The 26,097-nt window shown below is 49.1% G+C and overlaps 2 protein-coding genes and 1 long non-coding RNA gene across 14 annotated transcripts; all 3 read right to left on the bottom strand.

The window, feature by feature from the left end:
• Nucleotides 1-665: 665 nt before the first annotated feature.
• On the bottom strand, nucleotides 666-7,323 carry Lto1 (LTO1 maturation factor of ABCE1). Of its 12 annotated transcripts, none has more exons than XR_015626678.1 (6): nucleotides 7,158-7,323; nucleotides 5,945-6,050; nucleotides 4,770-4,840; nucleotides 2,850-3,044; nucleotides 1,815-2,609; nucleotides 666-1,058 (listed from the first exon to the last, which is right to left on the bottom strand). XR_015626678.1 is itself a non-coding variant. In NM_001439609.1 (5 exons), exons 1-5 carry the CDS (start codon nucleotides 7,205-7,207, stop codon nucleotides 2,541-2,543), a joined length of 414 nt encoding a protein of 137 aa, NP_001426538.1. In that variant the 5' UTR covers nucleotides 7,208-7,292; the 3' UTR covers nucleotides 666-2,540. The 12 variants fall into 12 exon arrangements, 6 of the variants coding, with proteins under 6 accessions (NP_001426538.1, NP_001426540.1, NP_001426539.1 ...); XR_015626665.1 differs by having other exon boundaries at nucleotides 2,850-2,967; XR_015626669.1 differs by having other exon boundaries at nucleotides 2,353-2,609; nucleotides 2,850-2,967.
• Nucleotides 7,324-7,853: 530 nt separating this feature from the next.
• On the bottom strand, nucleotides 7,854-8,006 carry Bc1 (brain cytoplasmic RNA 1). The gene has a single exon (NR_036653.3). It is a non-coding gene; the product is annotated as a brain cytoplasmic RNA 1 (long non-coding RNA).
• Nucleotides 8,007-20,635: 12,629 nt separating this feature from the next.
• On the bottom strand, nucleotides 20,636-25,090 carry Fgf19 (fibroblast growth factor 19). Its single transcript, NM_130753.2, has 3 exons — nucleotides 24,708-25,090; nucleotides 24,422-24,525; nucleotides 20,636-21,971 (listed from the first exon to the last, which is right to left on the bottom strand). Exons 1-3 carry the CDS (start codon nucleotides 24,958-24,960, stop codon nucleotides 21,672-21,674), a joined length of 657 nt encoding a protein of 218 aa, NP_570109.1. The 5' UTR covers nucleotides 24,961-25,090; the 3' UTR covers nucleotides 20,636-21,671.
• Nucleotides 25,091-26,097: the final 1,007 nt, after the last annotated feature.

Here is a 26,097-nt window from a genome sequence, read left to right as displayed (position 1 = left end):
GGGGTGAGTGACAGAAAACAGACTGGCAGTGGGGACACTTACAGCTCACAGGACATGGTCTGAGAAGGCAGGGGAGTGGCCGGCAGCTCTGTGATTATCAAGGACACAGGTCCCACAGGTGCCTGACTCTGCTACCCTCAGTAGCAGCTTCACCACAGCTCCCCGCAGTCACCTATGGCATTCCAAGTAATACCTTCGTGGGACAGCATCCGAAAGCACATCCTCCCCTTTCACAGCAGACACACCATCTCAGTGGTGGGAAGAGGGGGCACACCCACATGGCAGAATAGTCCTGAGTAGTCTGTCTAAACTGTGATCCAGAATGCCTTTTGGAGTGACCAAAGCATCCTAGGGACTAGAAAGGGTCAAGTGGGCAGAGGTCAAGGCCTGTACAGGAACATGGAATATTATCAGGCAGGCGGCTGTGGTTCTGCTGATGGGTAGGAGACCTGACACCTGATGTGCACAAGGTGATGGGGATAGGAGGTAGAGACAAAGGGAGAAAAGGGGAAAGGGGCAGAGACAAGAGAGGAACTAGCAACTGATATCTGTGGTGAACGTGACAGGTACAGCAGGCCCACGTCTACCTCTGAACCTTGACACCTCCTCAGCAGCCTGGCACTGAAGGGCACAGCAGCTATCAGAATAAACAATACCAGACAGACTACTTTAAATACACTATTTATTCATTTTCCCAAATATAATAGGAAAGTAAGATATGATGACAGCAGCAGCCACAGCCCTCCAAGCTCAGTACCCAGAGCAGCACACTGCAGAGTCTGATCCTGGGAGCAGCTGGGAGAGCGGAGTTGAACCTGAGAGGCTCAGGAGGCCAGATGCATGGTGCCCCAGGCCCCTGCCTCAGCCTCCCACTGGCTCGGCTGGGCTGACAGAAGGAGGGAACAGCTCCAGCTGCACAATGGTCCCTCTACTCTACCCAGATGCTGTGAAATGATGTTAAACAGTGTCCTAGGGCCACAGGCCTAAGATCCCAGCACTCAGGAGACTGAAGCAAGAGGATCACCTTTTATAGCCAGCTTGGATTATGTAGTGCCTGTCTGTAAAAGAAAATTAAAATCAGAAAGAACCTAAAACTCCAAGTGGCATGCATCCATGGTGACCCTGTTACAACACAGAACTGAAGTGGGACAGATGGGGTACAATGGGGCCACCCAAAGAAGGGCATATCAACACATACTGTCATGTGTGCCCACATCTGTGACATGTGTAAAACTTAGGCCCAGGTCTTCCTTCCAGCTCCATGCTGCCAAAAATAAGACTCAGACTCAAAATACATTTACAAATACCCTGGACATATAGCTAGGCCCTACTCTGACTAGATCATAACAAAAGGTAACCCATTTATTTTAACTGCATTCTGCCACGTGGCTAGTTATCTGCACTTAGGTACTATTTACCCATCGCCTCACATCCTCCCTGGTGGATCTCCCGCCTGGCTGTATCCCAGAATCCTTTCTCTCTCCCAGATGTTCCGCCACTATTTCCTCCCTAAGTCATAGGCCATAGGTTTTTAACTGACAGTGATGCTTCCAAACAACACAAGGCCATTCTCTCTGCAGAAATGCCGGGGAGCACTGGGCCCACCCCTGCCAGCTCACTTTACATCTGCCTGTCAATACCATGCCAGAAACACAAGCTGCTGCTAACGGAAGTACATGTCACCCAGGCAAGCCCTACACATTCACAGTGCTGACCACCATCTAGTCCTGCTTTGGTTCCCAGTAGTTCCCCTAGTGCCACTGTTTGTTTGTTTGTTTGTTTGTTTTTTAATTCCCTCTGTAGACCAGGCTAACCTCAGACTCAGAGATCCTCCTGCTGCCTCTCCAGCACTGGGACTAAAGTGCGCCACTGCCGCCTGGCTCCACTGCCATTTCCTACTGTGTAGCGCTCATCCCACTCCTAGGGCAGCATGAAGGCCATGCTTCAGCTTCCTCAGGATCAGGCTGCTCTTGTCTTCTCAGCTAGGCATCCAGAGGCAAGGCAAATCCAGTGGACCCCGAGTCCTGTGCACACAGCAGGAAATCTGGGTCCTCCAGTGGTGTTGGCAATGACAGCACATGATGGAGGCTAAGGCACCATGTGGTACTGCAGGGCATGGATCTGCAGTGAGAGCCAGCTCTGCTGCCAGCCCTTAGACTGGATGGGTCTATTTCATCATCTCTAAGCCAGAATGGTATCTACCTCTGGGGCTGCCAGAGGGATGGAGTGAACAAAGGAGGCCCGAGCGAGGCCAGCAGAGGCTCAGCAGACAGCAGATCTCCTGTCATGGCTTTCCATGAACTGATTTCACATCAGCCCGCCTCTGTGAGTCCCACCCTCAGGACCACTCACTCTGGCCAGTGGCAAGCTGCCTCTTGAGTGTGCTGCTGCTGTGCAGAAGGCAGGGTGCAGACCACTGCAAGTCACCCAGGCAGAGCCTCAGGGGGGGCCAAACTGCTCCTCTCACAGAACAATGGGTGCCTCAGGCGCCTTTAATCACTGTGACACTTGATGTGCAGACATCTGCTCTTCTTCGGGCCTCAAAATGCAAGTCCAGAGCCCCCTGCAGTCACCTTGAAGTCCGGCTGCACGTTGAGCAGTGAGCACAGCTGTAAGTCCCCAAGAGACCCTGTCTTACACCTCATGCACTTCTGCTGAGCTTTCCCTAGCCAGCACAAGCCCAAAGGCAATGTCGCCACAACTTCCCCAGCCCGTTATTCTACAAGAGGCAGGGGAACAAACCTAGGCACACACTGCCCAACACAACCATCACATGCAACCTAGGGCTTACCCTGACCCAGCCTTCAGAGCACAGGCACACCCACAGACAGAGGCTAAAGAACACAAACCTGTCTGAATTTCCCTCTGATTCTCTCCAGGTCTTCATGGAGCTTCTCATAAGTGGGATCATCATAGGGAAAGTCCTGCAGCAGCGTGATCAGAGCCTCCACCACCTTCATCTTCCTGCTGAGATGCATGGGGGCAAGGCTGTCACCCAGGAGACTCCAGTGAGCAGGCCAAGCAAGCTGGAGCAAGGGAGAGCTCTACAAAAAGGATGGCAGCCAGGCCCAGCTGTGACTTCCTCATAACTCCTCCGAGATCAGGCTGCCCAGTCACTCCTAAGGTACCCAGGTTAAGTCCCCTTGCCTGTTACCTGCTGACACTAAAGAGCCAGGCATGATGGTACATGCCTTTAATCCCAGTGCTTGAGAGGCAGGGGCAGGAGGATCTCTTTGACTCTGAAGCCAGTCTGGTCTGCATAATCAGTTCCAGGACAGCCAGGGTGGTGTGATGGACATGCAGGGAGGAAACCCCAGAGCCCACAACTGATCACAAACACCTTGGTTTACTTTTGAATATGGCACGGGTCCTAGACATGGTAAGTGTGTCAAATAAAAGGTTGAGTCCCATAGGCAGGGAGCTGCTATTCTCCCCAGCCTGGTTTGCTAGTACCCTCCTCTAGGCCCTCCTGTGCCAGGCCAGGCCAGCAGGAGTAAGAAAACTATACAATGCCAGCCTAACCCAAAGCCTGTGCATATAAGAACATTACACCTTTTACTTCAGGGTCCCTCTCAGATTCAGGAAGCAGGCACATGGTGCAGCTCACAGGGCCCAGGCAGGCAGAGCACAGTAAGGCAAGTTACCAAAGACAACACAGCTCAAAGAGCAGTAACACTCCCTAGGGGCTGTGTATGAAAAAAAGGAATGCAGGTTGGGGATTTAGCTCAGCGGTAGAGCGCTTGCCTAGCAAACGCAAGGCCTTGGGTTCGGTCCCCAGCTCCAAAAAAAAAGAAAAAAAAGAAAAAAAAAAAAAAAAGAAAAAAGAAAAAAAGGAATGCTTCAGGTTGAATTCTGAATGCCTGTGGTGGTATATGTCTGTAAGCCCAGAACACAGGAGACTGAGGCAGAAAGATGGTTGTGAGTTTGAGGCCAGTCTGAATGACAATGTGAGACTATCTTGAAAGAAAGAAAGAAAGAAAGAAAGAAAGAAAGAAAGAAAGAAAGAAAGAAAGAAAGAAAGGAAGAAAGAGGGCGGGCTGGAGAGATGGCTCAGCGGTTAAGAGCACCCGACTACTCTTCCAGAGATCCTGAGTTCAATTCCCAGCAACCACATGGTGGCTCACAACCATCTGTAAAGAGATCTGATGCCCTTTTCTGGTGTGTCTGAAGACAGCTACAGTGTACTTATATATAATAAATGAATAAATCTTTAAAAAAAAAGAAAGAGTGAGAGAGTAAGTTGTCTTTCTTTCTCTCTCTCTCTCTCTCTCTCTCTTTTTTTTTTTTTTTTTGTCCTACTGTTCTAGAACTGGCCATGAAGACTGGGCTATCCTTGAACTCACAGGTCTGCCTCTCTCTCCGCAATGATTAGTCTTATGCAGCACCAATCACACCTGGCAGAGCCAGCATTTCTGAGGCCTCATTCCACTGACACTATTACAGCCTGTGTATCAGAAGCCCAGGTGAGAAACAGACAGCAAGAGGAGCATTCTGACATTACCTGAGGTGTGACATCATCCAGTGCTCATTGAGTACACATGAGGTGCCTGGCACATTTTACTGATTATTATTTGAATAACAACCCTCCAGTTGGCCGTTATTACTTTCTGTGTGTCACAGATGAGATTTAGCACTAACGATGTAAGATAACTATGCACACATTAGGACACTCAGAGCTACTCCTTGACATTGCTCGGATAGTATGCTGATGAGAGGTTGAGAGGGAAAAGGGGGTGGGAGGGAAGGGAGATAGGGAGCCACAGTCTCACCTTTCTTTCTCACCAGCACCACTGTGCAGGAGACATTTCCATGCAAGAGCAAAACCCCGGTAGCATCCAATCTGTGAATTGAAAAGCAGCCCAGAGTGAAGGCGGTAAACACTTAGTCACACCACACCAATTACCAAGATCTCAAAACACAGGGCTCGGCAGAGGGCTTCCACACTGCTTCTTCAGCCATTCTGGAAGCTGTGAGTTTGGGCAATGGAAACTACACTGACAGCCCTGGTGGGGCAGTTGAACCCCAAGATAACATTGGGGAAGCCCATCCTCTGTATACGTGCTGTAGCTGGCTCCTGGTCCTCCTCCAGGGTTCGTGTATATACAACAGAGGAAAGCAGAGTGTTCAGCTTCCGGGTCTAGTTTCTGAGACTGGCTAGAAAAAGCAATGCCACTTCTGCCTTGCTCTCATTGGCTACCTGTTCTGGAGTGTCATGAGGACATCTGAGCAGAGGATACCAATTGGACGGTGTGCCACCTTAGGGATAGATCCCTTGGCCCAGTCAGGCCTTCAGATAAAACTGGAGCCCTTCTGACTGGAGTCCTTACCTGCTGACCCTAGGTACTATGTGGCACAGCCAAAGATTGTTGTTTAGGGACCCATAAGTCTACAGGGCCTGCTTTGTGGCATCAGGTATCTGATACTATCAAAACCCCCTCTGCCAGTCAGGGTCAGTGATCTGGAAGAGAGAGCTAAGCAAGGACAAAGGCGAGGGGAGAAAAACTGTGTAGCCTATGGGATGCCACTGTGAACATGGTACCCATCTGGGTGAGTACTGAACTGGCTGACGACAGGAGACAGCGTTGTGCTACTCCCATAACAAACTCTGGTGATCCTGTGCTAAGAACTTTCTGTCTGGACTATGAATCCACACCAAAGGCCTTGTGGTGGGGAAAAGGTGAGATACTCTGGCATCAACAGCAAAGAAAGCAGCTGCTGAGGAAAAGGTTCAATGCTTTTGTCCTTTTCCTCTAGGCACTGTTTCAAAGACATGGCCTTACACATGCTGGCGCATGCTCTGCTGTTGAGCCACTTCTAGGCTGTTCTTTGGGACAGGATCTCACTGTCCAGCTGAAGCTGACCTAGAATCCCCTGAATGGTGGGATCCAGGTATGGGACACCACACTCATCTATGAAGTCACTTCTAGGTGGCCCTCCCTCTTACCTCAGATCCAATTTTGGCTCCATGTAACACACCATACTGCTTTCCTTCAACGATTCCCAAGCTACTGCCTTCTTCATAGCCTTCCTGATATCCCTCCCCATGGAATCTGTGATAAAGAAACACTTCATCAGGCAAGACACTTTTCCTGGAAAATTCTTCCTGCCCTGTATTATCGAGATCCCACTGGACCCAGCAGATTGGGTAATAGGAAGGGCTTAAAACTCAAGTCACAAAATACAGGTTCTAGGTCTAGCTCTTCTACTCCCTGGCCCGTTGCTGTGACCATTACTCCCATTTTTGAGACAGGGTCTCACTCTGTAGCCAAGGCTGACCTCCAAATCAAGCATCTCTGCCTCCAGCTTTTGCATGCTGAAATTACAGGCGAGTGCCACCATCTCCGAGAGAAACCATGATACATATGGGCTTCGTTCTATGGCAAGCACTCTACTAAGCAAGCTACAGCCAGGCTGTATCATCTGTAACTGTGAGTTACATGAATGACTACCAAACCTGGCAAAGCACCAGAACCCACAAGGAAAATGTAAAGATACAAACTCAAGCAAGCTTGGAATACACTAGGAATCTACTTTTGAAAATGTAGGCGAGAGGGTAGATGCAACTGAGCCTACATGCCATCATAACTCAAGCTGTCTGTTTCTAAAACACTCCAAGGACCCAGGACTCCCGACACCTGTAGAGGTACAGAAAATGTCCCCAAGATCAATAGAGTATGCCACCACTGGGATGCTCTAAGTAGAAGGGTATTATTGTCTCTAAGAGTTCAGCCCTCAAACTGACGATAACTTGCTGCCTGCACTGTAGAAGGAATGCTCTGGAAGCCCCATGTGAGGCAGTGAACAGTTCCCCATTTACGGGTTGGGGGGTTTAAAGGGCGCTTGTGGCCCCGCATCTGCCAGGACTCCCTAAGCCGAGCTTGAGCAGTCACCCGGGGAGGTACCCAACCCACAATGAGCAGCCGGCCTGGAGAGGCCAAGATGACCTGGGCCACCGCCCCGCCCAGGCGTTCCCTGTGGACTTTTCAGGATCCAAAGGGGCCTGTCCGACATATCCATCAGCAGATTCATGAATACCGCCGTATGTGCGGCAATTAAAGGACAAGAAAAAGTGGCAGCTCGCAGATGGCGAAGGCGGGTATCCCCGAGGACGGCACAGCAGCTGCCGGGGCGGGGCGGAGACGGATCTCTCTGCCCACCTCTCATCCGCCATCACGACGGCGTCAAATATGTCCTGCTCCATGGCCATGGCGGTGTCTCGGCTCTCCCCGGGTCCTCGCACTCCTGTCATTTTGTGTAGCAATCGCCAGCCGGCGAGACACGAGCACAAATGCCCAGATTGAAGAAGCCACTTCCGTTTATGCCGCGCGGAGCAGGGCGGGTAAGGACGGCAAGCTAAAGAAGCCAAAAAAAAAAAAAAAAAGCCCACCTCTCTACGCATGCGTAGGTAATATGTGGGCGGGGCTAGCCCGAGTGAAGCCTTGCTCCTCCTCCCTGGCACGGCTGGTTCAGTGGTGGGTGGGGTCGGGCCAATCCCTTGGGGCGTGTCCTCTGGGTCGCGCGCGGGGCCCAGATGAATCCTGCTTTTATTTCCAAAATCCAAACAGATGGAACCTAATTCACAAACATGGGTCTTAAAGAAATAAGAAAAGTTATCAAAGATTTGGCACAGGGGCGTTCCCAGGAAATCCAGGAAGGGCCCTAGGGGCAGGCTTCAAGGAGGGAGGAGCATCCGGCATCTTCCACTGTCACCGGGCTGTCAATCATCGCATCTGTACACTGCACGGGAGCTTCCCTGCGGACTGGAAACGATTTGATACTGCGATATCCTAAAGGGCAGATAATAAATATTGCCCCCAGCCATGAAAATGCCCTTGGGGGTCTTTGAAAATGAAAAAGGTTGTGTGTGCCAGTTACCTTGTTTTTTTTTGGTCTTTTTGTTATTTTGTCTTTTTTTTTTTTTTTTTTTTTTTCGGAGCTGAGGACCGAACCCAGGGCCTTGCGCTTGCTAGGCAAGCGCTCTACCACTGAGCTAAATCCCCAACCCCGAACGTTAGCTCTTGCTGCCAGTATTTAAAGCAAAACTGAAGTATTTCATACACAGTCAAGTATCAGATGGTACCGAAGGGCTGGCCGGCAGGAGGAGCCACTTTGTCCAAGCGCTCCAATCCCATAGGCACCCACATTCCAAAAAGCAGAAACTGAAGTTAGCTTTCTCATTTACATCAGAGATACCTTCCAAAATATAGTTTAAAAAAGTATTCCAAAGTACAGTAAATTCCTTAGACAACAATTGCTAACAAGTTGATCAGCTTCTGTATGAAAGAGACCAGAGACACAATATAATTGATTGGAGGGCTAAGTGAACACACACACACACATACACACACACTCCAGGGATTCTACCTCCAATCTGAATTTCATATATACAAATGAATCCTTAACTCTAACATGGTGCTCTTTGAAAATGAGAGCTCCTGTGCAGAGAGAAGTTTGAGTCTCACAACCAGTATGGTTGCCTGTTGACTGGAGAACAGACTAGAAAGGACAAAGGTGAAGTCTCCTAGGAGTAAAACTTCACATGATAAAAATAGAATCACAAGCTCGGGGGAGGATAGAGCAGTAAGCACTCCACATGATAGGAAAGTATTGGTTTGTCAGGAAAACAAAGTCCTGTGAGGCCCTCACACCCTGCTCACGCTGCTCACGCTGCGCATGCTGCTCACGCTGCTGTTCACTTACACCAAGTAAAGAGCTAACCATAAAAAAGAAAAAGGAGGCAGGAGGCCAGGTCTGGTGGCAAAGACTTTCCTTTAATCCCAGTACTTGGGAAGTTGAGGCAGGTGGATCTCTGAGAGTTCAAGGCCAGCCTGGTTTATAAACAGAGTTCCGGGACAGCCAGGGCTACACAGAGAAACCCTGTCTTCAGAACTTAAAACCAGAAACAAACAAACAAAATCCAAAAAAAAAAAAAAAAGAAAAAAGAAAAAAGAAAAAAGAAAGGAAAGGAAAGAAGCTGGAGGATTCCTCAGTAGAAGAGGCACTTTTCAGTGGGTGAGGGTAGGGTGAGTTTGAAACAGCATCCCTATGTGCTAGTCTTGAACTCCTGACCCTCCTGCTCCACCTTCTGAATGGACAGATGATAAGTGGTCAACCAAATAGAGTTGAAAACCTCATATGCCTGCTACCCTCAGGGAGTGGAAAGGGCTGAGCGCATCTTGCACCCAACCTGGGCTAGGATTACAGGACTGTATGCCCCGGGCATAGCTTCCAGATGTTACTTTAAACAACTAGGAGTCATGCTGGAAAAAAAAAAACAACCTATTTTAACTAGCTAAGCACCACTGCTTTAGGCTCAGAGTGGGATAAACAAAATTCAACACCAAGGAGCAGTATTCTTTGTGCTACAGTTAAAACAATGGTGCATGTGTTTGATAAAGAAGTTAAGGAGGTGGGTACAAAACTGAGTCATCCTGGAAGTGGGGACAGTGGCTCCCACTTGTCAGCCCCGTGTGAGAAGCTGAAAGAAGAGAACTGCTGTGAATTTGAGGCCAACCTGGGCTACAGAGTGCATTCCAGGCTGGTCTGGGCAAAAGAATGAGACCATATCTCAAAACACAAAATAAAATTGTTTAGAAATAGATAAATGAATGAGTAAATTCATCCTGATAGGGAAAATAGCAAGCTAATGGGCCTTTTGTATGTCACCAAACTGAGCAACAGGTGTCTGGCCTTTAAATTGGGTAGCATCCCATAGGAGCAGAAGGAACACTGGGAAAGGGCAGTCAGAAGCAGCACGTGCCTTCTGAGGGGTTTGAAATGCCCCTAGCCCTCTGTTTTGGCAGAATTAAAGGGAACTTTTCATTGCTCTCCAATGTATCAATTTGAGCTGACTTTTGGTCAGATGGTTCAAAAGGATGAAGAAGGTCATTTGAAAGTCTGGCCCCTTTGACCTGGTGGTTTATGGGTTTTGTCTGAAGGAAGCAGTCAGAGAAGAGTGGAGATTTTACATCCTACAATGAGCATTATGGTGAGACTTGTAAAACCTGGCTGGATTTGGTGACAGCCATGGAGAGCAATGCTGTCAGGCACTGGGAGATTCCCATAAGTTCACACAAGAAAGATGACAAGTGTTAACCATGGCCAGACCAGGATTCGGGAATCCTTATGACTTCCTCCTGTGTGTTCTTGTCCGTGTTTACATAGTGAACATCACTTACTTCTGGATGATAAAACCCCCAAAGACATGTATATTTTAAAGGTAAAATGAGGTACTTCTGTGCTATTTCCTAAATCTCTTTTACATTTTTACTTTTTTTAAATAACCAAATAAAGTCACAAAACGCTCATAATATTGAGAATGGGGAAAAAAAGGAGCAAGCAGAATAATGTATTTCTCCAGCCCTCTGATCACCCCTTTCTTTTTGTTAACACTGTTAATATTGTTATGGGTTTTCCCCCATAAATTTATATGCCGTCCAATGTACCCAGCTTTATGCTTTCAACATGCCTCCAGGACAATTCGCTTATTCTTGTGTGTTTAAAATACAATCCTGAGGATAAAAGTTATTAGCTGAAATAAAATAAAATGTAGCTTTTGCCATAAGGAAATAGTCATGGCAGGAAGTGTGTGGGAAAACATATATATCACAAAGACCCAAACTATTGATTCTGACCCTTGGTTCAGAACATGGCTTTGGTGAAACTCACCCTGCCCAGTTTGGTTTCCGTCCTAAACATGTTTTGAATCCAGCTTGTCTCAACACCAGGAGCAAAGAGACCCTTTATACAGACTTGAATCTTCAATACCATGTTTGCAGGTTGCTTGATTCTCAATAAGGTCCAGACTTTAAATATGGGACCTTAAAAGCAGGAGGGGGGGCTGGGGGCGTGGCTCAGTGGCAGAGCACTAGCCTGGCATTCACAAGGCCCTGGGTTCAATGCCCCGTACACTCAAAGGAGTTTCCAAAGACCCAGAATTAGTACCTTTTTTAAGGTACAAATATTATTGATCTCTAGATTCTTAATGTAGGTTTCAAACTTGATGTTCATTTTAGCAACCTGAACATATTAAAACTGGGTGGGAAAATTCTGAAACACTTTTGCTGATGGCAGGTTTTGGAGAAACTCATGTGACAGCCACTTGTGTAACACCGGAGAATCACAGCCCAAATGATAACACTGGACAGGACAGGCGGGATGAGAGTGCTGGGGAGGGTCAGTGGCAGACCACCTAAGCATGTCCTCAGGTGTCTGGAGAGCTGTGTGTGTTCTATTTAGCCAGCGGTTTCAAAATGCTTTCACTGCACTGAGGGTATGGCTCAGTGGCAGGGCACTTGCCCAGCATATGTAAGGCTCCCGGTTCAATCCCCAGTTACTAGCATAAAATTATTAATATTACATTTTTGGACAAATGCATAAAGGAGATGGTACACCAGCTTCCGGAAATCCACTACACTAAAACTACATAGTTTTTAAAGGGTTCATCCTCATATTTTTTAAGATTCAGAGAAAAGTGAAGACGATCAAAGTCAAAAGCAAATTCCTCCAAGTTCCACATTGAAATGTGCTCACTACAGTAATTGATATTAATTGTTGCTTTGTTTGTTTGTTTTGTTTAGTTTGAGACAAGGTCTTTGTAGCCTGGGCTGGCTTCAAACTCAGGGCAATTCTCCTGCCTCATCTTCTGGAGTTCTGAGGTTACAGGTGTCAGTAATCATGCCTGGTTTAGCAGTTGACTTCTTTTTTCAATGTTATATCTGCAACAAAAATAGTAGGCAAGTAGCAAACCGAACCTGGCCATGGGGACCGCCCTACAGTGATTAGCCTGGAACCATCCATTTTGTTAAAAGGAGGACTAACAAATTACAACAACGATGGGCCATTTGCTCTGATTTTAGTTCAAGAAGAAACCCTAGAAGTATAAACAGGCTTTCAGACAGTGTTAAGAGGCAGAACTCTTGGAATCACATGGTAGCACTGGATGATGGAATGTTTTTCTTTATGTGTCCTGGATCTTCTCATTTGACAATGTGCTCTTTACCTTTGTGGACTCCGGTAAGACTTCCATACTCAGTAAAGGAAAAACACAAACAACCCTTAAATTCTTAACAGGAAGTCACTAAATAACCGTTCACTTTAAATGGCTACTTCACGGAGAAATGACAACACAATTGGGAAGAAGAGGCAACTGGGAGGGGAAACCAAGGGTCCAGAACCATTTGGGCTTTCTCCATAAACCCCCTTCCTGAAACTTCCCCAAAAGGAAGTCCCAGAAAGCCGGTCAGGAAGTGCCCTCTTCTACCGGCCTGCTGGGGAACCCAGCACAGCACAGGACGGTGGGTGTAAAAGAGTGTATTGCTGAGTACCTTCCGGGCTACGAAGAGGCCTGGCTAGCAGGGGCATCTCCGACTTGCACAGCCCTAAGGCTGCAAACACCTTGGGCAGGGTTGACTAGGACCAAAGGTGTCATCTGTGCTCTGCTGAGGAAGGCAAGGCTCTGAACTCCAAACGGGGAAAAGAAGCTGAGCCTTCCCCCAAGAGCCTAGGCTGTTCTTGGGGAGGTCCTGCTCCACTTAAATAGAGGCAGAAGGACTCCAGGAGCCCAGACCTGCTGTGCATCCCCGGGATGTCATGACTTGGTTCTGTGACGAATATCTGACAGAAAGAAGGTAGGAAGGGTTAGTTTGGCTCCTGCTTTAGGAGGGTGCAGTCTATCATGGCGGTTAAGGCCTGACTGAGGGTTGGAAGTCACTGGAAGCAAGAGCTTGCAGTAGTTTCTCACATCTTGGGAATCAGGAAACAGAAAGCCAGATCCAGAACTCATATCCTTCGAGGCCTGCTTCTAGGATCCTTACCCCTAAGGTCACACTGTGTTAAGACAGCCCTACCAAATGGGGAAGTAGTCCAACATGGGAGCTTGTGGGGTACGATTCACCGTCAAGCAGTGATGACGGTTCTGAAGTAATACACCCAGTGGGATGTCAGCGTGGACTCCCGAATCTCTACTTCCCCACCAGGGACAAGGGTGCCACCCTGAGGCAAGCAGCAGAACAGAGCTGAAGACGTGAGCTTGGAGACAGACCATCTGCTCAGTCTACTGGCCAGAGTTGATCACATGTCCCATTCCCAAACAGCAAGGAAGCTTGGGAAATGGAGTTCGAGATAGTGAATCTAGTAGGACCTGCTTAATGTGCTATTATTGTAGTTCTTCCCTTAAACCTTGGCAGTGCGTGGCTTCTCAAGTTTAAGAAGGCGAGAACCACCTGTTGGGACGAAGTCTATGATCCCAGCACTTGGTAAGTGCAAGCAGGAGGATCAGGAGCTAGCGGCCATCCTTGTATACTTGTTAGTTAAGGATAGCCTGGACTGTGTGATACCCCGACTCAGAAGAACAAAAAGCCGAAGAGGGAAAGGAGAAAGGTGAGGAACTGCTTAGCTGTTGTGATAAGAGGGATGGCCTAGGTCAACTGTCCTAGCCCAATTAAACAAAACACCACAGGGATCTGTCTACCAGATTTCTCCAAAGTTGCCACTTTGATAGAGTACAGAAAGCATGACTGAACATTAGCTGACCCAGCACTATGGAGCTGATGTCTAGAATGAGAACCGTGATTCTCAACCTTCCTAATGCAGTGGCCCTTTAAAACAGTTCCTATGTTGTGATGACCCAAACCATAACATTTTTGTTACTATTTCATAATGAATTTTGCTACTGTTATGAATCTTAATGTAGATATCTGTGCTTTCCCATGATCCTGTGAAAGGGTAGTTTGACCCTCCAAAGAGGTCACAGCCCACATGTTGAAAACCGTTGGATTCCCAAGTACCCTTCCTGGTGCTTCTCCTTTCCGCCTCTAGAGGGAAGGCTAGCCCAGGCGCACGCCTTTGAGCTTTTTTTGTATTGCTGAGGCGCCTGGTGTGCACAAAACGACATCAGCATCTATATTTATCTCTGGTTGTAGGAATAAGTACTCTAAATAATAAAGAAAGTTTTCTTTGGGTTTTTGGTTTTTGATTTCTTTGAGGGGGGATATTTTGTTTGTCTGTTTGGGTTCTTTTTTCTTGTCTGCTTGTTTTAGGTGTTTCTTCTTAAGTTTATTTATGGGGGTGGGGCAGTCATCCCATGGCATGTATGTGGAGGTCAGAGGACAACTTGCAGGAGTGTGTTCACACACTCCACCATGTGAGGATCATGAATCCAACTCAGGTCATTCGGGTTGGTGGCTAGTGTCTTAACTTCGCTGTGCTGTCTCCTCCAAGACCCTTTTTTGCTTGCCTTTTAAGACAGGGTTTTACATAGCCTAGGCTAGCCTCAAACTCACGATGTAGCCAAGGCTGGCCTTAAATTCATAATGGCCTCAAGTCAATCTCCTGAGTGCCGTGGTAACAGGTGAGTCACCAGCACAGCAAACTCTTGATGCATAAGCACTGTGGGGTTGTGGAAGGGACTGAACACTCTTTAGCTGCCTGTTGGCTTAGGTCACATAATAGGACCTTCCGAAAACCTCTGGTTTCTTGGGCATTATCTGCAGCTATGGGCGAGTAGAAGCGGTCACCACACGCAGATAAAACTGCGCTAAGGGGCCAGTGTGTCATACACCCATTGGATCCGAATCATGTCACCTCACAGCTTGCAGGTTCTGAGCCCACGACCGTTCGGCACAGGACATTTCTGGACGCTCAGGCAAGTCCCGCACTTCAGTCTCGTGCGGCGAGTTCTATAACCACCAGGGGGCGCGCTTGCGCTTCGGACGCTCTGCGGCGCCAACGAAAGCAGCTTCCCAGCAAAAATCTTCCGACCTCATCTTCTTTCTGCGCCTAGCCATGAGTATAAGGATCGTGGAGGAGTCGGGCTTTTACTCTTAGACTAGGGAGGGACTTACCGGGTTTCACTCAGAACACACCCTGAGATTCCTGTGTCGCCACCGTGGGACACTCAGCCAACAAACACGCTGGGGTCCCCTCAGCTCGGGGCATGTCAGCATCCCCATGAAAATGTCCAGACAGGCCCATGTGGGCCCCAACAGACTGTGCTGCCCACCTCCTCACCTGGCCTCTAGCGTGACACCGGACCACAGGAGGTACACAAACCCCTTGGCCACTCTAGGCCTCCACCTTCCTGAAGCGGGTAAATGAGGGGTCGAGGCTTATTAATGTCTGCTAGGACTGCCAGAACAAAATCTCATGAAGGGAGTAGGTCAGGTGGCAGACACAGACATCCTCCTGCCTCTGCATCTGCATCCCTAGTATTGGAATTAAAGGTATGTGTCACCACACCAGAATCTCTCTCTCTCTCTCTTCTCTTTTTTTTTTTTTTTTTTTGGATAGACTCTATATAGATTAGGACAGGTTAACTTCAAACTTATCTTCTGCCTCCTGAGTGCTAGCATTGAAGGCATTTTTATATTTAAGTGTGTGAGTGTATTTGTGTGTGTGTACACATGGTGTGGAGACCTGAGGCTGGTGTCGGGAACCTCCGACAGTCTTCCACTTAATTTTTGAGGCAGTGTCTCTCTTAAACCCAGAGCTCACCTATATGCAAGGCCTCCCTAACCAGCTGGCTCTAGAGATCCTCTATCTCCATCTTCAGAGGCTGGAGTTAAAGGCGGTGCCACACTTACCCCAGTTACAGAGGTACTGAGATCCGGTCTTCATGACTCGGACGAGTGCTTTAACCCCTAAAAATGATATCAGCCATCTCTCCAGCCCTCTCCTTTTTCTTCAGGTCACATGAATTCTATTTCCGGTTTCCTCCTGCTCCTTTAAGATCTCTTCCTCTCCTCTCATGACCTGCTGTCTAGGCATGCCTCCCGTCTACGACACATCAACATATACACACATCAACGTATACACACATATAAATACATTAACATTTTTTATTTAAAAAGTGTAATTATGTGTATGCATGCTTTGCCTGCATGTTTTTACGTGCACAACATGCATGCAATGCCTGAGGAGGCCAAAAGAGGTTATAAGATCCCCTAGAATTGGAGTTACAATTATGAGTCAGGATGTGGGTGCTGGGAATCGAACCTGGGTCTTCTTCAAGAGCAACCAGTGATCCTAATTGCTCAGCAGTCTCTCTACCCTCCACATACCCAGATTTAAATCCGGATTTTTGTATATGAGAGCACACAATGTTTGCCTTTCTGAGTCTGGTTTTGTTTTTAAAGTTTATTTATTTATTTTATGTATGTACACATATATGGAAGTCAGAAGACAACTTTCAGGAATCGGTTCTATTTACCCTGAGGGATCCAAGGATCTTCAGTGGTCTGGCTTAACTCAATGAGTCCTCTTGCTGGCCAGAGTCTGTCTTAATTCATTTAACATGATGATTTCCAGTTTACTCCTTTCTCTGCAACATCCCCCTCCCCAATTCCTTTAAAAGGTTTTTTTTGGGGGGGGGGTTATCGAGAGAGTTCTTCCACCTCTCTTATCCCCAGAGGCTACTAGCTACTTCCTGTTTCTGTCATTCTCTCTATCTCTCTTTTTAAAGATTTATTTCTTTATTATATATACGTACACTGTAGCTGTCTTCAGACACCAGAAGAGGGCATCAGATCCCATTACAGATGGTTGTGAGTCACCATGTGGTTGCTGGGACTTGAACTCAGGACCTCTGGAAGAGCAGTCAGTGCTCTTAACCACTGAGCCATCTCTCCTGCCCTTCCTGTTTCTTTTGTCTGTCCTCTCTTTCTTTCTCTCTCTCTCTCTTTCATTTTTTGATTTTTTTGTTTTTGTTTTTGGTTTGTTTGTTTGTTTTACAAGATGCTCTGACGGAACCCGGAACCCAGAGCCTTTTGCTTGCTCAGCCCATCATCCACCTCTGAGCCCTATCCCTGGCTGCTCTGTATCTTATGCCTTCTTTTGGCAACGGTCTTTGCAGTGGGTGGCATATATGACACACGTGTTTGTGCCCATTCTTTCATGCACACCTGATCTGATCATCCTGCTTGTGACACACTCTGGGACTGTAACCACAGGGTTGGGCAGCCATTATGAGGGGCTATCCTTGAACCTCTGTGATTCCCCAGCCCTTCACACTTCCTGGATCAACTACAAATCTCACGGTTCCACTCCACATGGTGTCATATAAGAAACCCATGGTGGGCAGCAGAAACAGGGCAGCCAGCATGAAGAGGGCAAGCCTGGGGCAGGAGCTGTAACTCACAGCTCAGTGATGAGCACATATAGGCTTGTGACACTCTGAGTCCCATCTCCAGCCCAAACAATAGCATCAAAACCCTACACCTCGTCAGACGTGGTGGCACATGTCGATAATCCCAGCAGTCAGGATGCAGAGACAAGAGGATCTCTGTGAGTTCAAGGCCAGCCTGGTCTACACAAGTGAGTTCCAGGGCAGCCAGAGCTGCACAGTGAGACCCTGTCTCCAGACAAAAACAACCCACATCTCTGTGTGTGGGTTTCTTCAGTTATTCGTAGACAGACTTGTACATGTGGAGACTGAATCTTCACCCCTCATGCCTTCGACTGAGACGAGAATACTCTTGGCTCTTGCTCACAGCCTGAAATACTTAACCTGTGTATTGCTGACAGATAGAGATTTTGCTTTGTTTAGGTGGACACTGTAGTTCATTGACAAAGCTCTTGCCTACTGTGTGTGAGGTCCTGATGCAGGGGATGAATCTACAACACCACAGAATTATCGGATTTGTTTTTATTAAGTGTGTGTGTGTGTGTGTGTGTGTGTGTGTGTGTGTGTGTGTACCTGCACGTGGGTGCATGTGAATGTGTGCAGGTGTTCAAGGGGCCAGAGGTCTCAGATCCCCTAGAACTGGAGTTCCAGCTATTAAGAGCGGCCATGTGGGTAGTGGGAATGGAACCTGGGTCCTCTGCAAGAACAGCCAGTGCCCTTAACCGATGAGCCACCTCTGCAGCCCTAGATGTTGTTTTTTTTCTTTTTAGACATAAAACACTATCTTCTCACCAAACTAACAACATCATACAGTATCCAGCATGCGTCCATAGAACCCATTCTCTACAGAGCACATTTCCTGAAGCCAGCAGACACACTTCTAGCTCTCCCTCCAGTGCTTCAGGTGAAGCAGAAGGTCAGAGAGTTGAAGAGCAGCTTGAGGCAGACCCTGTCAGAAAAACAAAACAAAACAAAACAAAACAAAACAAAACCAACCATTGCCCAAGGCCCTGGGTCCCATCACTAACATCAACTTCAAAAGTTTAACTCCAGGAACCGAAGACATGATTCAGTGGTTAAGAGCACTTGCTGCTCTTGCAGAAGACCCAAGTTCATTTCCCAGTGCCCACAGGATAGCTTTCAACCATCGAAAACTCTAGAGGGATCTGATGCCTCTTCTGGCTTCCATGGGCAAGGTGTGCATGTGGTTTGCTGCAGGCAAAACACCCATATGCATAAAATAAAAGTAAATGAATGGTTTTTTGGGGGAAAAAAGTCTAAATCCGGACATGATGTCTTAAATAATCCCGGCTTGGGAGGACGAGACAGTACGAAATCACAAGCCAAGGAGTTTGAGCATTCGAAGCAGGAATCCTTGACCAGCGATGATGAAATCCCTTAAAGCAAATGAGATGAGGAAAACCTCCGTGAAGAAACATAAAACAACACCAAGCGGCTGGGGAGTGGCGGCGCACATCTTTAACCCCAGCACTTGGGAGGCAGAGGCAGGCAGATCTCTGTGATTTTGACACCACCTTGGTCTACAGAGCAAGTTCCAGGACAGACTACACATAGAAATCCTGTCTCAAAAAACAAAACACAAAACAAAATAGCACTAAGACACAGCATAGAATGCGATTCCTTACTCACTGGCAGAGCCCCGCCCCCAGCCATGTTCAACAAGGCCTTCTTCACTGTGGGGGAGGGGAGTCCAGGGGTGAGGAAAAAGTATACCCTCATTTTTTCCTACTGTCCGTTTACAGTGCAGATCCCTTCCTCAGTCTCTCAACTCTACCAGGTAACCGCAGCAGGGGCACCCTCCTCCACACCTGCCCCGGGGCAGCAGCAACAGCCACTGCTGGTGCGGCCTCCAACTCAGTATTCCTCCTAGGCTTTGGTCCCACTGACTACAAGTTCCGGTGCCCACCTAAAACCCCTCTTCCTGGGTTTCCACTAATTTGATATATTTACCAGCCGCCTGGGTTTTTGGTTTTGTTTTGTTTGAGACAGGGTCTTATTACATATTTCTGGCTGTTCTAGAACTCACCATGTAGACTCAGAGATCTGCCGGAACCTGCCTCCCAAGGGCTGAGATTCCACCCGGGCTCAGACTGTAAAGGACACAGAAGGGCGGATGCGAGGAGTCAGGATGTAGAGAAGGCTCTGTGTTTATGAGACCTCTCGAGTGCCACCTGAACTGTAAGTTCAGAGGTTTCCAGAAGCTTTTCTGAGCCAGTGGGCTAATGGAGACTTTAAGGAATAAGCTTGATGGCTCAGATCACCAGCTTTGGCGTTTTAGACTAGGCCAATATCAATTCTTCGAGCCTCCCTGAAGTCTGGGTGGGTGGTGCTCACCCAGAGTGAGGGATTTCAACTCAGCAAGACCATTAGCATACCAAAAGACATCTTCTCTGGGACTCCCAGGATATCAGAAGCTGTCGGGCAGGAAATGGGGACCAGGACAAAATACATACCTCAGCTGTGTCACAGGTGAGGCTCATTTCCATCTCTGTTTCCAATTCTCCGGGCCACTCAGCCCTTCCCCACCCCCAACCCCTTTTTTTCCTTCCTGGTCCTTGGACGCTTTTTCCAGAGTCAGTTCCTAATCCAAAAGAGGTAAAAGGCTAAACCGCCTGAGCTCTTTTGTTTCCCATGGGGAAAACACTCACCTCTCCTCCTCTCACTGTAACTAAGAGCCAAGGATGGCAAAGACCCTCAGTTGGCCCCTCAGAGCCACCTTGCTCCTGCCCCTCCCCCAGCAATCAGAAGACTCAGCCAGCCATTGTTCTTGAAGCCACCAGCTGAGACACAAGACCACATCAACAGGTCCCCTTTACTCTGCACTGCTTCCTTGTTCATCTGACCATGTCAGTGTCAGTCACACTTGCTTTCCCAGCCTGCCTTGCTGCTGGAGGGCAGTAGATAGATAGATAGCCCCGTGGTAAAGTCCTGCTTCCTGGATGGCAAAGGAATTTGTCAAAAACTTTAAGCAAGCTTTGACTTTCTCAATGAGGCAGGCTGAACAGGCATCAGGACACATGTGTTCCCTCTGCACTTGAGTCTGGACATAGAGACTGTCTTTAAGGGATATCCCGACCTGGTGGTGCATACCTCTAATCCCAGCACTAAGGAGTTAAAGGCAGATGGATCTCTGAGTTTGAACCCTGTGCCGTCTACTTAGGGTTCCAGGACAGCCAGAGCTGTATAACAGAGAAACCTTGTCCGAGGCAGACCCAAAGCCGAGGGGTGTGTATCTTCAAAAAGCCCTTCCACACCCTCACTCCCATCAGCTAGCACATCCCAAAAGACAAAAGCTGATGGTGGGTGGGGCTTCCTGGCTTAAGCTATTGTATCCTCCTGGCCTCATCTGGAGGTTGGGTATGAGAGGTCCTAGCAGCCAGAAAGGGAGCTACCCATTGTCAACAAGGGCACCAGGCTCCCTGTCAGCCCCTGACAGCCATGTGCCCCACCTCCTGTGCCTCCTCTCTGCACCCTACTAGGAACAGAACAAGTAACTTTTGATACAAACCAACTCCTTTTTAATGTAGAAAACAAGTCATGTACATAAATATGATCTGGGGCATAAATAAAGTAAGAAAATAGAAGACGCACACACAATAAATTACTTACAAATATCACGCTGCCAAGTAAGTGCGGGGGTGGGGGGTGGGAGGTGGGTGAGGGGGAAAGGACTTCACAGCTCCCCTGCAGAATTTGGGGCTTCCTATTCCTGTCGCTTGTTTATGAGGGGTACAGGTTAACACAGGCAGCAGAGACACATGGAATCACAATGTTTGGTGACCAGGGCTAAGAGCCAGGAGCTGGGGACACAAGTGGATGGCCCATAAGCTACCTGCTCTGGGGTTGGAGGGCCCAGGTGAACTCTGGGAAGGGTCTGAGGAGCAGATCCAGGCCCTGGAAATCTGGAGTCCCAGGACCAAGATACGCTCTTAGGGCACAAGTGACAACTTGGCTATGCATTCAGCCGAGGAGTCCACTCACTCTTGAGCCTGGCTAAGGGTCATTTCCATCTGACTTACAAGTGGGGGAAGGGGAAGCTACATATGTGGTCAGCTGGAATTCTTAATCCTAAAACCATCCTACAAGGCTCCCAAGGTTTTCTAGGCTACCCTTTGTGGCCCCCATTAGCCAGGAGACACTTGGGGGGCAAGTTAAGATCCCACAAGGTCCATATAGTGAACATTTACTTCAGAGCCCACTTTCTCTACATGAATTTTGTCATTAGACTTCATATCCTCTGACTGCCATCTTAAAACCATCCAAGTCACCGATTTGGCTCAAAAGTAAGAATGTTTCACAGGAGTGAGTTCCCCATTAGTGGAGATAATCAAACAGAACTGGAGTAACCTAGGCACATGTCGGCAACCTCCAAAGTCAGTGGGGCTCGGATGGCAGCCAGGCAGGTTGTCAACTTAGGCTCATGATCAAGTCTAGCCACTAACACGACAGGGTCCGTGTAAGACTATGTACAGCTCCCCTAAGGGTACGCACACAGGATCTTGGGGATTTTCTCCATCCTGTCAGAACCCCATCATTTCTGGAAGCTGGGACTCTTCACTAGGTGGTCCACATCCTCCACCATTCTGAACGGATCCATGCTGTCGCTCTCCAGGGGCAGAGAGAACATTTTAGACCTCAGCTGGTCCGTGGATTCAAAGAAAGACCGGTGAAATATGGGGATAAAGTTTGAAGGTTTCTGGCCCTGGAGCTGCTCTCTGGGCTTGGCCTTGATGAAGATGATGTGGAGGTGGTGCTTCATGGACCTGTACTGGTTGTAGCCCAAACAGTCCATTTCCTCCCTGAAGGTACAGTCTTCCTCCGAGTAGCGAATCTTTGGAGAAAGAGACAACAGGCCGTGCTTGTGAGCAAGCACCACAGTACCCCATCCCAGTGGCAGCCAGCCGTGTGCTTTCCTATCTTTAAGCACACAGACATCCAGGCACAGTAGTGCTCAACTATCATCCCATGACTCGAGAGGTGGAGGCAGGAAATCTGGAATTGAAGACCAGCCTGGGCTACATGAGATTGTTAGCTCATCCCAGAAGTATCCATCAACTTCCTCTTGAGACAGATTCTTAGGTAGACCAGGCTAGCCTAGAACTCAAAGATCCACCTGCCTCTGTCACCTGAGTGCAGGGATTAAAGGCATCTATAACCACTTTAGGTCTGGATTTCCATTTTGAAACAGGTACCTCCTGGACCATGCTGACTTTGAACTCCTGATCCTCCTGCCTCCACCTCCCAAGTGCTGGGATGACAGACAAGTGAGCTCCACTGAGCTGGGTTTACGTAGTGCTCAACTGAACTCTGGGCTTTGAGCGTGCTAGGCAAACCACTCCACCAGCTGAACTCAGTTCCCCAGCCCCATCGTGTTTAAGACAGGGTATCACTCTGTGGGCTTTACCTCTCAGTGATCCTCCTGCCTCAGCTACCAGAAGGTTGGTATGTGCCAACGCGCCTGGTTTGTACCAATTATCCACCCCAACTGAGCCATATCCATGCAGAAGCTGGCAGTGTGCAAGTCTTCTGGCCTTTAACAAGTGACTTTAAGTTCTGATCACTATTTATCTGCTTTCCAAAACTCTGATCCCAGTTAGATTGCATTTTCTGGGTAGTAGCTGCAGCCTGGCCTGGGGCCAGGGATAGAGTGATCCTTCCTTGCTAGACCTGCAGCACAGGGAGCTTTTCTAATGCTGAGGTGGTTGAGTCTCCTACCATTGTGAGAGGAGAAGCCCCCTCACAGGCAGCCAGCCAGGATCTGCCTGATAATCCGCAGCTCCTCCCCCCATGCCCGGGACCAAGCCCACACCCTGTGGGTGGCCGGAAATGAGTGCTGTAGGAAGCTGTCCCTGATCCTCATCCCCAGTACCAGAATATTCCTAGTCCCTAGGCTTGAGGTATCAGTTGCAGTCTCCTAGACTGGTGCCACAGCCCCTTGGGGAGCCTACATGGCTCAATAAAACACAGGCTGTGTCTGCCTATGCATGCCGAGGTCACTGACCTGCAGGTGGAGACTGTTGGCAGATAAGGCTCTGATAACAGGCTAATTCCAAGAACCCATTGCTCCTGCCCTGGCTGATGGCACTAGGACAGAGCCACCACACGACAGGGGCCATGTTCCATGAAAACTGTGTAGATAAACATGGGATGTATTTCTCTTGGAGAATTCATATGGACAACTGGCCACTACCCTTTTTTTAATATAGGAACAATGGATTGTGGGGTTTCTATTTTTTAAAAAGGAGAGTTGGTGATGAACTATGCCCACCGGATCCAGGACAACACTGGAATTGGGGGTCAAAGCTCCCGTGGGCCTTCCTATACTATTTACATTAGTGCAGAATGGGGGTCGGACCCCCTGCTCAGCACCCTTGTCATAAATAACGGGAAGACACTGGCAGGAGATTTGCTTGGGTCTGGGTCAGCTTTCAGCCAGGCAGAGGACCTCCTCCTTTCTCTGCAGAATCCTTTCTCTCTTTCCTCTCTTTGTGGTCTTTTCATGTAGCTAAATCAACCTCAGTGCTGCAAACAATTTTGAGACTCTTAAACAGAAGGACGAAAAGGTTGAGTCCTGTAGCTATCCTCATAGGGGGTCCCAGCTTCTCCCAGGAGCCCAGAGCTAGATGGGAGGCCTCGGCCAAGGGACCTCACACAGCCTCTGCTAGTACCCCCAGAGGTAGGGCTGAAGGCTTCTTTTAACACCCAGCCTCTGTCCCTACAAAGCACTAGCCCACATACTTCAAGTCTCTGGATTTCAGGGGTTACCTGATTGTGGCCAGCACGCCTCACCCCAATTACCCGAGGCCCCAAGCAGGTGAGCATCTTGGGGACTTTCTAAAGTATTTCTAAATTTTACATCACACTGTGTACCTAGGACATAAAGATCCTTCCTTTTTTTTGTTGTTGTTTGTTTGTTTTGTTTTTTGTTTTCTTTTTAACTTGAGGGAGAGGAGAAAACCGAGGACCACACACGCAAAGCCTGGAGATGAAAAACGGAAGAGGCAGGTTTTCCGGTTCAATATCAAAGGGACCGAAAGCTGAATGGGACTTAGCAGCCAGCCCAGCCTTTGGAGGATTAGACAGCTCCACTGACCTCCCCATTTCCCCGCTGCCGCCTGGGGCCATCACTTTGCGCAGGGCGGGCAAGAGTAACATTAGCCTCACTATCATTGGTACCTTGCCTCAAGTTCCTTTAGGGCCTGAACAGGAGGTGAAAAAAAAAAAAAACAAATATGGACCCAGCGCGGCCCGGAGCATCCCGCCGCGTGGAGGAACACTCACCAGCCCGTATATCTTGCCGTCGGCGCTCATGCAGAGGTACCGCACGCTGCTGACGTCCTTGATGGCAATTGTCTTCAGAGCAACCGCGCGGAACTCCAACAGATCTGCAAGAGAAGGAAAAAGTTGCCTGGGCCCAGCAACACGTGGGTACAGCGGCGTCACACTGCCTCGTCCTTCCCCAGCTTAGTCTAGAAGTCAGGGGTGGGAGGATGTTAAAGCCACGGTGACATATCCACGTGCTCCTAGATCCTAAGGGACTCGAGGGGACACGCTGGTGGATACTCACTTCGTTCGTTCTGGTCCTCCTCGCAGTCCACAGAGCCGTCACTCCGGATACGCAGGAAGCAGTTGGAGACGTAGGGACCAGCAGAGTACAGGTACTGCAGGCGGGTAATCTTGCCCCAGCCATAGAGAAAGAGTGGACCTTCATCCGACACAGACTGGGATTGCTGGACCAGGGGACGCCCAGACACGGCCAGCCACAGAGTGGCCAGGACCAGAGCTCGGGCCACAATACGCCCACTCCACTTTCTCGCCATGGCACCTCGGGGTCGTGAAGGCAGCTACAAAGGTGGCGCGGAGACTGCGACGCGGCAGGGACTCGCAAGGCAGGCACAGCCCACAAAGCAATCGGGCGCTTGCAGCGCGGGGCGCTGCTGCTTCGACGGCGTTGCGGCTCCGGGCACGCGGCCTTATATACGTTTCGTCCCTCTGGCCCGGGTGTAGGTGACCGCAGTAGCAAGGCAGTCCTCCTAATTGCATCAAGTCTCCGCCCCCCGCACACACCCATTCAGCCCCATCCCAGTGACCCCGCCCAGGCAGGCCAGATCTAGCAGTGGAGGAGCCCCCTTTGTGACCAAGGCCGGGGGTGGGGTGGGGGGAGTGTTAAATGCACAGTGTCTTGATGGTTATTGAATAGGCTATTTTAATGTTACGATTAATTACTGAGGTCTTAAGGCCCTGGGCTTTCAGAGGGCTGCGCTTGGGACGGTCATTAGAGACTTAGAAGGCACGCAGAGCTCTGCCTCCGTACCCCCCACCCCCGTTTTGAGTCTTGGGTCTCTTCTTTGGCACGCTCTCGCAGATCGGATCCTCCCACATTCTCCAGCCCCAGACCTAGGCTCCCTATTCATGGATATTTGCCCTACACAGTGAAGACATAGTGGGAGTGTGTCGCGCTCACTAGGTGGCGCTTCAGCCCCAGTTTCGGCCTCCACTGTGCTGCCAGCTGCTCTCTGTGCGTCCTCTGCTTGCCTCGCGCGTGGACTCCACAAGGCGAGAGTCACTGGGGCTGTGACTTTGAGAAGGATGAGCTGACCAGCGCGCAGAGGCAGGGCAGGGGAGGTCGCGGCGTCCCCTCTTGGGTCGGTGATCAGGCCCTTGAGTCTGCGCGCGGGGGACAGCTGCGTACCGGTGAGGAGGGGGCCAGCTAGGAGCAACGGTGGACGCTGCTGGCGGTGGGTCAGGTGGGAGGAGAATGGGGGCCTCTCCTTGAGCCGCTCTTGCAAAGAAAGGAGGCAGCCTGCAGAGAATTCCCCGGCCTGGAAGAAAGGGTCCTCGCAGGGGGCTTTGGTTCAGCGCGTAGCCTTTCTCATTATGCCTCCAATCCCCCAACTCCTGGGTGTGCCCCCCCCCCCAAGCTGGTTTGGGGAAAGAGGTACTGGCCTAGCTCCGTG

Source organism: Rattus norvegicus, chromosome 1, assembly GCF_021556685.1.
Source record: "Rattus norvegicus strain SHRSP/BbbUtx chromosome 1, alternate assembly SHRSP_T2T, whole genome shotgun sequence".
NCBI lineage: Eukaryota > Metazoa > Chordata > Mammalia > Rodentia > Muridae > Rattus > Rattus norvegicus.
The sequence above is the reverse complement of the archived record's forward strand: the minus strand, read 5'-3'. Positions and strand labels throughout refer to the sequence as shown.

Coding starts and splice junctions, on each gene's coding strand:
- Lto1 (NM_001439609.1), bottom strand. CDS start 7,207: ATGGCCATGGAGCAGGACATATTTGACGCCGTCGTGATGGCGGATGAG. Junction 6,051..7,157: donor GTCGTGATGGCGGATGAGAG/GTGGGCAGAGAG, acceptor TCTTTATCACAG/ATTCCATGGGGAGGGATATC. Junction 2,968..4,769: donor GGTGCTGGTGAGAAAGAAAG/GTGAGACTGTGG, acceptor CATGCATCTCAG/CAGGAAGATGAAGGTGGTGG.
- Fgf19 (NM_130753.2), bottom strand. CDS start 24,960: ATGGCGAGAAAGTGGAGTGGGCGTATTGTGGCCCGAGCTCTGGTCCTG. Junction 24,526..24,707: donor GGAGGACCAGAACGAACGAA/GTGAGTATCCAC, acceptor CTTCTCTTGCAG/ATCTGTTGGAGTTCCGCGCG. Junction 21,972..24,421: donor ACGGCAAGATATACGGGCTG/GTGAGTGTTCCT, acceptor CTTTCTCCAAAG/ATTCGCTACTCGGAGGAAGA.